The following is a 16,371-nucleotide window of genomic DNA, read 5'->3' on the forward strand; positions in this document are numbered from 1 at the left end:
GTTTCATTTTCAGTGCAATGAACCAAACCTTGTGAACCACTGGGCTCGGGAAGGTAGAGCAGCTGGTCTGAGGAATCACTTCCTATTGTTGATTTCCTAATTAGCCAGGGGAAATGCATGACTGATAACTGACGACAGAACGGCCTTCACCCTCTCCCACCCCATGGTGAGCTTTGGCTAGACCCTGGGGTCCTGCTTAAGGTAAGGCATCAGGGTGGAGAGAGTGGCAGAGCTTGACTCTGTCAGTCCATCAGTTCACAGGAGGGGCCCGAGAAAAAGCTAGTGGTGAGCACCTCTGTTGGGTGCCTGGCAGTTGGGTGACCACTCCTCTCTTTGCTTTCCCTCCCGGGAGTGTCCAGAAGGAGAGAACATGCAATAGATTGAAAATGCAATTCAAGATACTCGCCTTGTTTGGAGTCAGCACATCTCTTGAGGCAATCCAGATGCTAAAAAATGATACAAGACCTATTTCCCTGGATATCAAGAGAATCATCTTTAGTCGATCATGCTTATGAAATTTGCTAAGCACTTACTGTGGTCTAAATGCTGGCAAAAGGTACAAGTTTTGAGCTATGACATTGTCCCCATCCCATATAGCGCTCACAATCTACCTTATCCCCAATTCACAGATGAGGAAATTGAAGCCCAGAGAAGTTCAGTGACTTGTCTAAGGTCACACAATAGACCATTGGTGGGGTTGGGACATGAATCCAGGTCTCCAGACTTTCAGGCCTGCTCGTTCCACTAGGCCTTTCTGGTGCTCCTAGTTACCCCTTTGGGGTTCCCTGACAGTATTCCTGATGGGCAGGAAATGACTCTGCTACATAGACAAGCCCAGGAACCGCTTTGCCATCAACTTTGGTGCACAGGTTGGACAATCAATCAATCATATTTACTGAGAGCCTACTGTGTGCAGAGCACTGGTACTAAGTGCTTGGGAGAGTACAATGTAACTGAGTCGGTAGATGTGATCCCTGCTTTCAAGGCTCTTACAGGGGGCAACTTCCTGGTGGGGAAGAACCTGCTTATTGCACCCATTTGTGGGGTTGTCCTGACTATAATGAAGCTTGCCGTGGGTGGCCTTCAGCTTAAGCACTGTGGTTCATTCATTGATGAGAGGACCACAGAGGTCACTGGGGGAAAGATTTGAGTTGTAGAGGGAGCCAGAAAGGATGCTGGATGGCTATCAAGGAGGGTAATCATTACCTCGTTCTCCAAGGAACCTGCTGTTGGGGACTACATTCAGTACAGTGTTCTGCACACAGTAAGCGATCAATAAATATGATTGAATGAATGAACGAACACTGGTCCGAACCACTAATGACCTTTTAAGATTTTTTCCAAGTTGATCAAAGCAGCATGGGCTAGAGGAAAGAGCACTGGCTTTTGGGGCCAGTGGCCTGGGTTCTGATCCTGGCTTTGCTGTGGGACTTTAGGTAAGTCACTTTATTTCTCTGTGCCTCATTTCCTCATCTGTAAAATGAGGATGAAATACCTGTTCTTCATCCTACTTACACTGAGAGTCCCATGTGAGGCAAGGACTGTGCCCAGCCTGATTATCTTGTATTTACTCTAGTACTTAGTACAGTGCTTGGCACCTAGTAAGCACTTAACTGATATCAAAAATATTGCCATTATTATTTACTATTATTGATTGGCTTGACCTAACAACGAGGACGGATGGGAGTGTAGGAATGCTGATTTGGAAATGGCAACTGCAAAAACTGCTCCCTCCCTTCCCCTCCACTGCTGCCACCAATTTCAAACATTTTCTTGCTTAAAAACAAGATCTACCGAGTCATTTTTATTTTCCTTTGATGTTTTTAAGCCCAGCCATGAATCACTTGCTGAAACTCTAAACCTCACTTTTGTTAAGAACTATGTTGGTGGAGAAGCAGCGTGGCTCAGTGGAAAGAGCACGGGCTTTGGAGTCAGAGGTCAGGGGTTCGAATCCCGGCTCCGCCAAATGTCTGCTGTGTGACCTTGGGCAAGTCACTTAACTTCTCTGAGCCTCAGTTACCTCATCTGTAAAATGGGGATTGACTGTGGGCCCCACGTGGGGCAACTTAATTACCTTGTATCCTCCCCAGCGCTTAGAACAGTGCTTTGCACATAGTAAGCGCTTAACAAATGCCATTAAAAAAAAAAAGGCTTGAGCTCTTTTCCCATCTTCTCATCCCTCTGTAATCCATTTGTCCCTAGGTGAATTCAAGGTGAATTCTTGACCCAAAAGAGCAGGTAAATTGTGGTTAAGGTCAAGCACATAAGTGAGGGATTTGGGTTTCTAGACGGCTCCAGCAGAGGTCACTCCAGTTATGTGAAAACTGATTGATGAAATAGAGAGAAACAAAAAAAATGATACTTTTCTGCTTTTCCAGATATTGCTGATTTTCAAATTTCCCTGTATCACGGATTTAAAAAACTTGAAGTCCGAGGAGATTCCTCTCAGACCATTTCCTAGTCAGTCCTGTGTCCTAGCACGCCAGATTAAAGATCCCATGATTTTGTTCAGCGTGCTCGCAGGGTTAGAATGATTTTCTCCATGGAGATTCCACAGGCTTTGGAGAACTTTATTAATGTTGGCCTAGGGTTTGGGGTTCCTCAGATGAACTGGTGTTAGAGTTTGCACATTTTCGCATCTGTTGGTTGTTCTGTGGGACTAACTTGGCCTGTGTTAAGTTAGAGTTAGTAGGGAGTCTAAGAAGCAGTGTGGTCTAGTTAGAATAATGATAATAATAATTACAGTATTTGATAAGCGCTTACTTTGTGCCAAACACTGTTCTAACCACTAGGGTAGATACAAGGTAATCAGGTTGCCTTTTCTAGATACTGCTGATTTTCAAACTTCCCTGTATCACGGATTTAAAAAACTTGAAGTCCGAGGAGATTCCTCTCAGACCATTTCCTAGTCAGTCCTGTGGCCCAGCATGCCAGATTAAAGATCCCATGATTTTGTTCAGCGTGCTCACAGAGTTAGAATGATTTTCTCCATGGAGATACTAAAGGCTTTGGGGAACTTTATTAATGTTGGCCTAGGGTTTGGGGTTCCTCAGATGAACTGGTGTTAGAGTTTGCACATTTTCGCATCTGCTGGTTGTTCTGTGGGACTAACTTGGCCTGTGTTAAAAAGTTAGAGTTAGTAGGGAGTCTAAGAAGCAGTGTGGTCTAGTTAGAATAACGATAATAATAATTACAGTATTTGTTAAGCGCTTACTTTGTGCCAAACACTGTTCTAAGCACGAGGGTAGATACAAGGTAATCAGGTTGCCCCATCAATCAATCGTATTTATTGAGTGCTTACTGTGTGCAGAGCACTGTACTAAGCGCTTGGGAAGTACAAGTTGGCAACATATAGAGACAGTCCCTACCCAACAGTGGGCTCACAGTCTTAATCACCATTTTACGGATTAGGGAACTGAGGCAGAGCACAGGCCTGGGAGTCAGAAGGGCCTGGAATCTAATCCTGATTCTGCCACTTGTCTGCTGTGTGACCTTGGGCAAGTCACTTCACTTCTCTATACCTCAGTTACCTCATCTGTAAAACGGGGATTAAGACTGTGAGGCCGATGTGGGACATGGACTGCGCCCAATCTGATTAGCTTGAAGCTACCTCAGGACTTAATACAGTGTTTGGCACAAAGTAAGCACTTAACAAATACCTTAAAAAAAACCATGAAATGGAAAAGGGGAGCAGAGAGGGTTCATATGACTTTCCAGGGACCAGACCCTATCTGACCCCAGAACAACTAACTTCCACTCTAATAGGGATGAAGGGTAATCAAACGGTGGCACATGCTCCCTGCAAAGGTATGTGCTCTTCTTCCTGAACAAACTAGCCAATGGTCAATTTTAACAGAAAGAGAAAATGGGAATCCGATGCAAATGGGTCAGATGGTAAAAAAAAAAAGTAATTTGTACCTTGACTCCAACTGCAGTAACTGCATCTCTCACAGCTTGAAGATTTTGCTGCTTCAGGTGCTCAGGGGGCTCCGCTTCATTTAGAGTTGGACAGAACTGGCTTATTAATGGTGTGGAGAAAGGAAGGCCTTAAAAAGATATGAAATGTTCCACCATCTGGGAAAAACTCAGTCTCTCTGGATTGTTCTCCTCAGTCCACTTGGGCTGGGAAGGGGAGAAGTCTTCCCGCCTTTTTCCCTTCCTTCTTTTCATGAGGGTTTCCCCACTTGGAATTTGATTCTGCCTTCCTTTTCAACCTTCACCCTTCTGTTTATCCCTCGCTCTTGTCCTTTGACTCTGGAGTTTCCTCCACTCTTTCTAGACTTGAGTGACCCTGATGTCCAGGCAGAAGAAGTCTTCTCCCCTTCGGGCCACCTAAACCCCCACTTCTCACCATCCTACTCCTTCACTGGCTGCATCTACGAAAGCATTTCATTGCTGGGATTGTTTTCCTGGAACTGAAATCACTTGAGTTTCTCACATACTCAGTTAGGTGCCTACCAGCTCTCCCTCTGTCATTCCAATCTGAGGACAAAATACGTTTGCACGCCATTTGTGTGTATTTACCCACCTCGTTCGTAGGGCCCCAACTGCAAGCAGGGCATGAAAATGATAACGGCAATTTAAACTACTGCATTTCTGTTCAAAAACAATACTCAATGTAAAAGATTTTTATGTTACTAGATCGCATTCTGGATTAGAAGAGACAGAAGTGCACAGAGGCTCAGGAGGCTGGTTGTCTAGGGCCCGAATTCAGCCACTGGATGGTTACAGGGTTCACATCTTCAAACCCATAGGGTGGCCTGGGGGTCACTGGAGATTCAGATAGAGTAGACCCCTCCTTCTCCACCTGCCCCCACCCAGTGGCATTTAGCTGGTGTTCCCTCCAAAGGGAACAAGTGACCCATTATTCAGGTGAGGGGCCCATTCTCATCGGTGGTTTTGGCATTCTAGACACAAACCCCGCCTGTTGCCTCATGTTCACTTGAAGGTAGAAAGGTTTATTTCACCCTCACAGATGTATGTCAGAATACGGAAGGTCCATACCCGAGCACACTAAAGACGTTTTGAGGGGGCGGTGAGAGAGGTCCAGAGCAGAAAAACAGATGAGACAGACCCACCGGGCTCCAAAAGTGCATGTTGTGCTTCTATGTTTCATCTCAGAAGAAATTAAAATGCCTTCATAGTCATAATTTGACATTCCACCAGGTTGCTGAATCTCAGGAAAAAAAATGGTCCTTTCTTCATTATAAAGTTCATTTAAACTAACGGGCTGAGTTGCTTATTCATCAAGTATCCAGTTTCTCCAGTTAAATGCAGAATTCGACCCATGAGTCAATGTCTTAACTGGGGGGTTTGTCAACTGCCATTTGTTTTCCTCCTTAAGCTCTTCACAGAAACACATGCCCAGAGAAGGGATCTAGAACAGAGATTTCATGAGGTTCTTAATGTGTCTTCCAAAATTCCACTGTGTTTAGATCCTTGAGGTTCTAAAAAGCGTGAAAAGATTCTGATAATTAAGATGATGTTAATGTGGTCACAGCTCGCCTGCAGCTTGGGGATCGAGGACACGTGCAGAGGAATTGATTCTAGTGCTAGTGGCTTGCCCAGCATCCCTCTCCCTTCTTCATCCCTACCAGTCATATTTCCGTTGGGCGACAGAGTGCCATGAAGGAGTAGGTGGGCAGGGGTGCAGCACGTTGCAAAGCGCAAACAAAGTTTTATAGCTACATGCACAGGGATCTTTAGTGGCTTTCCCATTATGATGTGTGCAACATCGTTTGAACGTTTAAAATCTGATACTCATGATTTGAGAAAAAAAGCTTTAGACAATATTCATAGATATTTCAAAGTGATATCAATCAAAAGATGAATTGATTGACCGATAAAAGCATCAATGGCCTAGCCAGGTATACTCACTCAATCGTATTTATTGAGCGCTTACTGTGTGCAGAGCACTGTACTAAGCGCTTGGGAAGTACAAGTTGGCAACATATAGAGACGGTCCCTACCCAACAGCGGGCTCACAGTCTAGAAGGGAGAGACAGACAACAAAACAAAACATATTAACAAAATAAAATAAATAGAATAAATATGTACTATAAAATAAATAGAGTAATAAATACGTACAAACATATATACATGTACATACATATATACAGGTCACTTAAAGCCAACAATGCCTAAGGTATACATACTCAGAAGCTTCACCCAAGTCTCAAGGGGAGAGATCTCATACAATCTGAACGGATTAAAACCACTTCTGGTAATTTGGTGGTTTTTCACATCTGACCATCTGAGTATCCTGGTTTGACCCAATGTGGCTCTTATCTGTGTGTAAATCAGATCGTTCCTTTGAGACACCGTCAAAAATGGAGTGTGGTATCAGACTCCGGACCAAACTAAAGGTCTCCAGAACTGTAGTGTCATCCAATCTTCTCAAAAGTCGTTCGACCTAGACCCTACACACAGATGCCACATCCGGCTTCCTGAGAAGTTCATCAATGATCCGGGGGCCAGACTCGATAGCAAAAGGCAAGACAAAAGTCACAAACAGTGAATTTGGGGACGTAGTCAGTCTCCTAGCGTCAGAGCGAATCCCTCCTCAACACAGCTGCATTGAGTGTGATGAGTCAAAAGAATGACTGACAATTGCTGTATGGAGAGATCTGAGATTGGGAGCGAAAAGCAAGAAGGGCGGAAGAAATGTTTTAAGAACACAGTGAAGTAAAGCCTTAGACAGTGCCGAAGCTGATTAAAAGTAGTAGGCATTTGCCGAGGATAGGCCAGCATGGTGTGATGCTTTCAATAAAGGAGTGGTTCTTTTTGAGAAAAAGCTTCACAAGGATCCACAGACAAAGAGATGAAAGAGAAAACAGCAACGGATGCAGCAAACTTCGATTTAATGGAAAGAGCACAAGCCCGGGAGTCAGAGGACCTGGGTTCTAATCCTGGCTCTGCCACTTGGAAGAGGCAGTCTGTTCTCTCTGAAGCTAACCATAGCAATGCCCAAGCCCTCTCAGTGACATGGCATGTAATAACTCTGGTAGCTGTTAAGCGCTTACTATGTGCCATGTACTGCACTAAACACTGCAATCAGATTGGACACATTCCCTGTCTCACACACGGCTCACCATCTAAGTAGGAAAGAGGACAAGTATTCAATCCCCACTGTACACATGAGGAAACTGAGGCATGGAGCAGTTACTTGCCCAAGGTCACATGATGAGTCAGTGTGTTTAACTCTTTCTGTCTGGGACATTGTGGAATGTCTTTCAAAAAGCCATCATCATCATCATTGTTGTCAGTGTCACAGTTTAAAGAGTTCCCTCCCTCCTGCCCACCCTTCCCTTCCCCTCTCCTCTTACACTCCTGTCCAGCTTTGACCTTCTTCTTCACTGGCCGCTGAACAATTGGCGGACAGAGAATCTGCTGAGGGAACTGAGGTGTAGAGAAGCTGTGGTGCCTAGTGGAAAAAGGCTGAGACTGGGAGTCCGAAGACTTAGATTTTAATCCCAGCTCTGCCTCTTGAGACCTTGGACAAGTCACTCAACTTCTCTGTAGCTCAGTTTCCTTATCTGTAAAATGGGGCAAAAATACCTGTTCTCACTCTCCTTTGGACTGTGAGCTCCGATGGGGATTGTGTCTAATCTGCTTGAATTTTAACTACTGCACTACTTTGTACAGTGTTCAGCACATAGTAAGCATTTAACAAATACCACTATTATTATTATTGGACCTTCCTTACTCATTTAGATGGTATTTGGGTGATTTTCCAGGGAGCCTGAGAGAACACAGAGCACTCCAAAATGTCCTGCTGGAGGAACAGCTTACCTTTCTCACCAGCTGGGCAAAGTCACTGCTGTCTCGAGGCGGGAGCCCCAGGAGAGGTCGTGTGCAGGAGTCCAGAGCTGAACCGTGGCCCACGATTAAGACGACCCCAGCTGTGAAAGGGCCGGAAAGGTAACACAACCACTTAAAATGGGACACAGCGGGCTTCATTAGCCAGACACCTCCCACCTTAGATCACAAGCTCAATCAATCATATTTATTGAGTGCTTACTGCGTGTAGGGCACTGTACTAACCGCTTGGGAGAGTACAACACAACGATATAATTCCCTGCCCACAACGATCTTACAGTCTGGAGAGAGCTTACAGTCTAAAGCTCCTTGAGGGCAGGGGATATATGCCTTATTTTTGCCACTGTCAACCCAAAGTCTCCCCTCCTCACCTGCTCCACTCCTGTGGGAGTTCTGAGGAGGAGGGAGAGGAGGACAAAGAAGGGGTGGCTGGGGTCCCCACAGGAGGAGGAAGTAGAGCCGAGGAAGAACGACTCTGGTATCTTTTCTACATCCTTTCCTCCACTGAACCTGACTCCCTCCTCAGCTCCCCAAGTACCCAGGAAGGCCATTAGTAGCCCTGTGGCTTCTGAAGGAAGGATCCTGAAAGTCACTTCCATCGACAGCGGTCACCTGACTAATGTCTGAGAGGAATGGGGAAAAGAATGGTTCCAAGGCACACCCTCACCTTCCTGAGTGCAGGATCTCACGATCTGCCGCACAGTCACGGAACACCTGCTTACGTAGTCCTCGTAGCTTTCCGACGGCACCAGGCAGGACATGGGGTATTTGGAGCTGGAAAAGCAAAGCACAGAGAAACCACTGGATCTCATTTTCCTGGGCGGTGAAAGCCAGATTTACCCCAGCAAATGAACAGAGTGAATGGGGCTCAGGGAGGGAGAAGACTACTGTTTTCACTCTGTCAGTGGGGACAGTGAGACTCAGAGGTTAAAGGCTCTGTCCAGGTCACCTGGCCTGATATCTGAGGGGTGTCCAGCCCAGCAGGGAGCCCAGGGGTGAGGGGGCAGAGAATGAGAGGATGGGAATGGCCTACCTGTAGTTGGGGTCAATGTTGTAGTGTGCCTCCTTCAGCTCCGTCAGGGCCATCAGAGGCGGCACTGCCCTGGCTCCCTCCCATTTTGTCCACTCGAACAGCCCAGGCTCCACTCTTATTTTCATTTTTTTCTCCAGTTTGAGCCCTGCATTTATTAGGAAACACACTCAGAGGCAGCAGAGGGCAGTCAGGTTGTCTCTGTGTCATACAGTCAATCGATCAGTGGCATTTACTGAGTGCTAGGTACTGTACTAAGCTTTTGGGAGTGTATAATAGCAAGAACAGCAATTCAGAATAGAAACAGCTTGTATTAAGCCCCAAAGTGGTGCAATGCACTGAACCAGGTGTTTAGGACATAGAGAATAAAGAGGTGGTACATTCCCTGCTCTCAAGGAGCTTACAATCAGATGCTTTTCTTAACACCCTTCACCCTGACTCCGAGGCATCAGTAAACAGGTCCTTCCAGAAAAATAAATGGTATTTGTTAAGCATTTACTATGGGCCAGGTACTGTACTAAGTGCTGGAGTAGATACAAGCTAATCAGGTTGCACACAGTCTAGGTCCCATATGGGGCTCACAGTCTTAATCCACATTTTGCAGATGAGGGAACATTCGTTCATTCATTCAATCGTATTTATTGAGCGCTTACTGTGTGCAGAGCACTGTACTAAGCACTTGGGAAGTACAAGTTGGCAACATGTAGAGACGGTCCCTACCCAACAACGGGCTCACAGTCTAGAAGGGGAGACAGACAACAAAACAAAAGATACAAACAAAATAAAATAAATAGAATAGTAAATATGTACAAGTAAAATAAATAGAGTAATAAATCTGTACAAACATATATACAGGTGGGGAGGGGAAGGAGGTAGGGTGGGGGGGGATGGGGAGGGGGAGAGGAAGGAGGGGGCACAAAGAAGCTCAGTGATTTGCTCAGGGTCACAGCAGACAAGTGGCAGACCTGGGATTAGAATCCAGGTCTGTCGCCTGTACCGCCATCGACCCCCGGCCCACGTCATCCCCCTGGCCTGGAATGCCCTCCCTCTGCCCATCCGCCAAGCTAGCTCTCTTCCTCCCTTCAAGGCCCTACTGAGAGCTCACCTCCTCCAGGAGGCCTTCCCAGAGTGAGCCCCTTCCTTCCTCTCCCCCTCGTCCCCCTCTCCATCCCCCTCATCTTACCTCCTTCCCTTCCCCACAGCACCTGTATATATGTATATATGCTTGTACATATTTATTACTCTATTTATTTATTTTACTTGTACATTTCTATTCTATTTATTTTATTTTGTAAGTATGTTTGGTTTTGTTCTCTGTCTCCCCCTTTTAGACTGTGAGCCCACTGTTGGGTAGGGACTGTATATATTGACAACTTGTACTTCCCAAGTGCTTAGCACAGTGCTCTGCACACAGTAAGCGCTCAATAAATATGATTGATTGATCCAGGTCCTTCTGACTTCTAAGACACCAGGAAGACCTGATATGCTCCTATCAATCATCAGTGGGTATTTATTAGATGCCTCTGCATAGCTTGGCCCTAGGCTCTTGATCCTGGGGATTAGCTCTGTTCTGTAATTAGCCAAAGGCAAGTTATCCTGAGAAAAGCAATGGCAAAATATAATGTAAGATCTCTGAGTGCAGGATCTCCATTCTCTATGCCCAAGCCAACCTAGCTGTATCTCAATAGCAACTCTTCTGCCCCCATCCCTTCACTCATGCTGGTCCCCCGGCTTGGATTTCCCTCCCTTCCTTCCATCTGAAAGACCGCAGCTCTCAATCAGTCAATGATATTTACTGAGTGCTTACTGTGTGCACGACACTGTACTAAGTGCTTGGGAAACTACGAGACAACAATTAGCTGACGCGTTTCCTGCCTGCAAAGAGCTTACAATCTAAAGGGGGAGGTAGACAAAATAGATTACGGATATGGCAAATAGTAGAGTACAAGGCTATGGACATGGGATGAGGCTGTGAAGCCATCTCCTAAAGCCCTCCTAAAATCCCACCTCCTTCAGTAAGCCTGCCCTGATTAATTTCCCAGCATCCTGAGCCATATCATCCCTTCGGCCAATTCTGGTGCTTCTACACTTACCTATACCCTTCTCAGCACTCATGTATATATGTGCATTCAATTATATATTTTGACCACTCGAGTTGTAAATATTTTTATGTTTGTCTCTCCTGATAGAATACAAGCTCCTGTGAGCAGGGAGAGTGCCATCTCTTGATTCTGTACTTCTTAAGCACCTAGTACAGTGCACTGACCTAAGTGGGTATTCAATACATGCTCCTTCTATTCGGTAATATTGTCACAGCCTCTAGTTCAGAGCCACGCATCTAGTAAGAGTCTAAGATGAGTTAGTTGAGTCCAGATCGATTTCATACAGTTCAAACAAGGAATCAAGGGAGAGAAGGAGTAAACTGTGCAAGCCTGACACTTGGTTGAATGAAATGCCTGGGGCAATCCAATTTTCAGTTTGGTCCAAAGAGGAAAAGACAATTACCACTGTTTCACCTTTGAAGCCCAGCAACATGAGAGAAGGACAAACTATAAGATTTTAACCAAGTTCTTTACAGATGAAAGGGCAGAGGTGGAGAGGGAGAGAGGGGAAGTCAAATATCTGAACCATATTCAGATATGGGGGAGCGACAGGTAAACATGGAGAGAGTGTGCTGGGGAGGTGTAGAAGACTTTTATAGATGAAGGCATAAACTGGATGGATCATTGGGGTTACGAAAGGGAAGGTACTCTTCCTCCATCCACCCCCAACTAACTACTACACATTTGACTCGCCCCTCTATTTTCCCCTCAATTCACCACCTGGATGGATACTCTAGTGGGACTTAGAATTAAGATAAAATGGCAGTAGAAGAAAAGTTGAAGCTGGGCCAAAAGAAGCACCGATATAAGCCTGGGAAAAAATGAACTCTAATAACTTGGTTAAGATGCAAAGAAAATGTCAGCCAGTTACGTAGAGTCAGGCCTTTACTGGGATTCAAAATGGAACTAATGGCTTCTATGCAGTCGTTTTTTTCTTTTTAAACTGAACTTCAGTTCGTCTGGGAGACGATGTGACTTTGTGAAAGAGCTCGGACCTGGGTTTCTGAGTCTGAAGCTTGGGGTTCTAGTCCCAGCTTGGTGTGTGACCTGGGACAAGTCATTTAGTATCTCTGTGCTTCAGTTTTCTCCTCTGTAAAATGGGGGTAAGATGCCTATTCTCCCTAATACTTAGATCGTGAGCCCTGTTTGGTACAAGGGTTGTTTCTAATCTGATTATGTTGCATCTTCCCCAATGCTTAGCAATATGCTTGACAACTAATAAGCACTTAAAAGTACCCTAACAGAAGCTTAAATAATGGGAATCAGGGGAAAGTTTTTCTTTTAAGGAACCCTAACAAAAATACTATCTTGTACTGGCTAAGTTAAAAAAAAGTTAAAAAACTATGAGAAATAATGTTAGCGAAGATTGTCTGATGACATCCTTTTGTCCCCATTCTGTAATGGCACATTAGAGAGCATCCTTCTTTTATGGTTACCATGGTGAAAGTTTTAGGAAAAGAAAAACAAGAACATCTAATACAAAGTTACTGAAATAAAAGCCTCAGGGAAAAAGTAGGAAGAGTGACACATAATGATGCCTCCTCACAATAAAGTGAAGGAGCCAACTGGCAAGAATAAGTCAGAATGTCCGACTAAATTTAATGCCAGTTGATTAGCAGGTAGCTATTGGGAGATGACATGCAGACAATGTGAATGAAATACCTCAGAAAAGGTAGGGTGCCATATGTTGCTTAAAAATGCATGAACTCCTTCAAGCATTAAGAAACAGACAAAAGGAGTCAGAACTGTGAGGGTCACTGGGAAATCTACATTTCTTTAATTATTCAATACATATATATATGTAGCAAATACTAAAATATATCTATGCCATTATGGAAGGGTAAGAGAGAGAGGGAGAGAGCTCCCATAATTTTAATATTTTTTTGTCTATTTTTCCCAGTAGATTATAAGCTCTTGAGGGCAAGGAATGTATCGTGCTTCTGATAAACTCTCCCAGGTGCTTAATATACTTCTTACTTAGCATTCAATAGATGCTTAATAGACACTGATAATTCAACTAATTGGTTATGGCAATTTTGAGGCAAAATTAGCAAGTCTTTTATATGACATCTCCCACCCAGTGACTAAAACATCACTGCCCCGAAATCTTGCTGGAGGCAGCTGAAGAGTATTATTCCTGTTGGAAAGATAGAAAACCAAGGCTTGTGAGTGGATCTGTGAAAAGCTCAATTTCCCACTCAGAGCCTGAAAAAAGTAAGAAACCCAGGTCTGGGCTCGTTTTCCCAATCTACATCCAGGCTGAAAGACAAAGAGAGGCCAGGGCCTCCCACAAAAACCAGGGCAAGAATGAAGTGTCAAGGCATTAGCACAAGCACATTATGGTTACCGCTGCTTCCAGTGAAGCATCTTGCTCTTCTTCAGTCCTCTGTTACTTGTACTAAGCTGATTTCCATGAGGCAGTATCTTCTGCTTTTGTAAAAGTCCTCAACATTCAAATAAAGGAGTGTCAGCATCAAACGCACTCACAACTGTTCTTTCAAAAATGATCAAGAGTGCCAAACAGAATGGCATAGAAGAGGCTTTTGAGTGGAGGTTATGGCAAGATTGAGAAAGCCCCAGGAAGAACATATGCTAAACACTGAAAATGGCAAATACAACAAGGTAGCAGAGGGCACTTAGGAAGGGGCTGTCAACCTTGCAGCCATTTTTTTGGCCACACTGGCAGGACTGGTAAACTTCAACTGTCAATATGTTCATCTTTGAACAAGGATGGCTCTCTCCTTCTCTTACTTTTTCTTTTTCTCTCCCCTTCCCTCGTTCTCTCTCCCTTGTTTCTCTCTCCCATCCTTTCTCTCTCTATATGTACACATATTGTCTCTATTTCTCACAAACACACACTCAGCCATTAGAGAAAGGAAACTCATTTTAACATTTAACTGACCTTCTAGGATGTACTTTGCTGTCTGTATGCAGCGGAGGGCAGGTGAGGAGTAAACACAGCCAATTTTTGTTGCTTTCTCCAAGAGAGCTTCCCCTGGAAGACAATAGGCAAGCAAACCCTTCTTCACACGGGAACGCAACAGGTTTGTGCCACGGTTCCCTTCACTGCTTCCTAGTCAGTTCTGGACAGAATGCCCATGATGTTTCAACCAATTGGAGAGTACTGAATAGGCAGTACACAGACTTTTTGAATTTCCCCCATTAGTGAGCATGGACAGTAGGGTAAAATCTCTTTTCATGATCTTGCAATGAAAGTGTACGGTGCTCCAGGAAAGTGGAATTTATTTATCTTGGAAAGACAAATTTCGGACTTGGCCCTAAGCATCAGGGGGTGACACATTCTGAAGGGAATTCAGTCTGGGGACAGGTTTTATTTTCAGAAGGTACACACTGGATGAAAAGGTTTCTGCCTACTACTTCTGATGATGATAATAATTATGGTATTTGTTTAGTGCTTACTATATGGTAAGTATTATATTAAGCACTGAGGATAGATACAAGATAATACAGTTCCTCCTTTAGCTTCCTAAAAGCTCTAGAAACTTTGCTTCTTTCAACCCCCCTAAATGGCTCCTCTCCTCGACTGCAATCACTACTTCTTTAATGTCCCAACTGGGCTCAAGGCACTCCCAGTTCCCCTTAGCATCACCCTTAGACACACCTGTAAGTCGGGCCTGGAATATACCACAGTAGGATAAAGGGGGGTCATTTTCAAATTCTTTGATGCCATTTTTCCTTCTGGGGAGACTGCAAGGGAAATTCAGGTCCGGTCTAAAGTACTTTCCTGGAATGAAAAGGAATGTTTCAATTTTGGATTCAGAGTATTTTCTTTAATTTCAACAAATTGGTATCACTGTTAGCCCACTAGAATTTTTACTGCCTGCTCCCCAATTTAGGGCTTGTTTCATTATTATTTTAATTACGGTTAGAATTCTAAATGGGTTTGGAGCTGAGGATGCATTTAAAATGAAAGTCCTGTTAGTGTTTTGCTTTCAAACCCCTCCTGACAACAGGGAATGTTTCCATCTAGAATGCACCCAAACGCCTGCCGAGAAGTTGACCTCATTCGTATTCCTGGATGAGACTTCTCTCGGTTTAATTTTCTCAATGGGGTTGTACCAGGGCTCCCTTAAGGGGCAATCCATGACCAACAAACAACATTTTTCGGCGAGCGACAATCTCAGATTTGGCTAACAACGTCACTAAACAAAATTTTCAGATAGACATAATTTGACTTGTCCCTGAATCACCTTGTTTTTAAAGATTGAGTGCATGTCACTGCAGGTTCTCTGCTGGGCTCCTTTGGAAGAGGGCAGGGTTCAAAATACTGACTTCAGGTTCTCAAAATATTGACTTGAGACGCTCTTCTCCAAAAACAGCAATCACTGTCAATGGAGCAAGAGAGCCCTCTGGAATGTAAGCGCATTATGGGCAGGGAACATGTCTGCTAATTCTGTTGTACTGTACTCTCTCAAGAGCTTAGTACAGTGCTTTGCACAGAGTAAGCACTCAATAAATACCACTGATTGATTATCCTTGCCAGGACCAGCCATGGGCTAAGCCTTAGGGGCCTTTGGAAGTGGAAATGCACTGTCCTGGCACCTCTGCCTAAATGGTCCACAGCCCCAACACCTCTGGGCTCACCGTTTCAAATATAAAAGCGGTCATCTCTCTTTTAGATTTGTAAACATTGATCACCCATTCAATACCAGGCCAGGAGGCTACTCTTTCAAATGAACTTGTGTTTACTGTATGCAACTGAAAGTAACTGTCCTAGGAAATAGTGGCCGCATTCCAAGTCCTTGCAAATTAAAAATGCAAAATTACAGAACTGCTGAAGCCCTGGGACCTCTTTCATGACAAATTAATCACCAGTCTGGCCCAAAGGTTGGCTTCCTCTACACCTCTAACAGATGACCTAAATTTCACGTGGAACCTACCCCCAGTGACCTGATGGATCAGGGGGTTGATGTGGAAGTTGGGCCTCCTAGACTCTGGCTGACAACACGTGCAGTGACTGTCAAAAAGTTAAAATCTTCAGGTTATTTTTCCTTGTCCATGTTTTTCACCAGCTTTAGTTATCTTTCTACTCTGACTGCCATTAAGTAAAGAAACCTCTGCAAGCCCAACACCGCTGCCAAATGGACCGTGCCCCTACTCCCACCACCTCTCCAAGCACAAATTCCCAAGAAAGTCTAGCAAATAGTCATTACAAGGAAAATGTATTTTTTTTTTCAGTTTTATTCTCTGATTTATCCCTAGCCAGTAGCTCACTCAGGCTGATTCCTTTTAGGCCATGAGTACCCTTAATCCATGAGAATCAATATTACTGATATATGGTCATTGCCAACCTGTACTTCCCAAGTGCTTAGTACAGTGCTCTGCAAACGGTAAGCGCTCAATAAATACAATTGATTGATTGATTGAGAGGATGTAATAATAATAATTGTAGTGTTTATT

At 44.3% G+C, this 16,371-nt stretch overlaps 1 protein-coding gene across 1 annotated transcript in view; it reads right to left on the reverse strand.

Moving 5' to 3' along the window:
- Positions 1-5,034: 5,034 nt before the first annotated feature.
- The window catches only part of UBASH3A (ubiquitin associated and SH3 domain containing A), a 29,525-nt gene continuing 18,188 nt past the window's right edge, over positions 5,035-16,371 (reverse strand). The window contains exons 10-13 of the mRNA XM_038760129.1: positions 14,573-14,695; positions 13,853-13,945; positions 8,852-8,996; positions 5,035-5,377 (exon numbers count right to left, since the gene is read on the reverse strand). Coding sequence (XP_038616057.1) covers positions 5,317-5,377; positions 8,852-8,996; positions 13,853-13,945; positions 14,573-14,695 — 422 coding nt within the window. The 3' untranslated portion in view covers positions 5,035-5,316. The remainder of the gene's footprint in view (positions 5,378-8,851; positions 8,997-13,852; positions 13,946-14,572; positions 14,696-16,371) is intronic.

Source organism: Tachyglossus aculeatus, chromosome 18 (genome assembly GCF_015852505.1).
Source record: "Tachyglossus aculeatus isolate mTacAcu1 chromosome 18, mTacAcu1.pri, whole genome shotgun sequence".
In the NCBI taxonomy this organism is placed as follows: domain Eukaryota; kingdom Metazoa; phylum Chordata; class Mammalia; order Monotremata; family Tachyglossidae; genus Tachyglossus; species Tachyglossus aculeatus.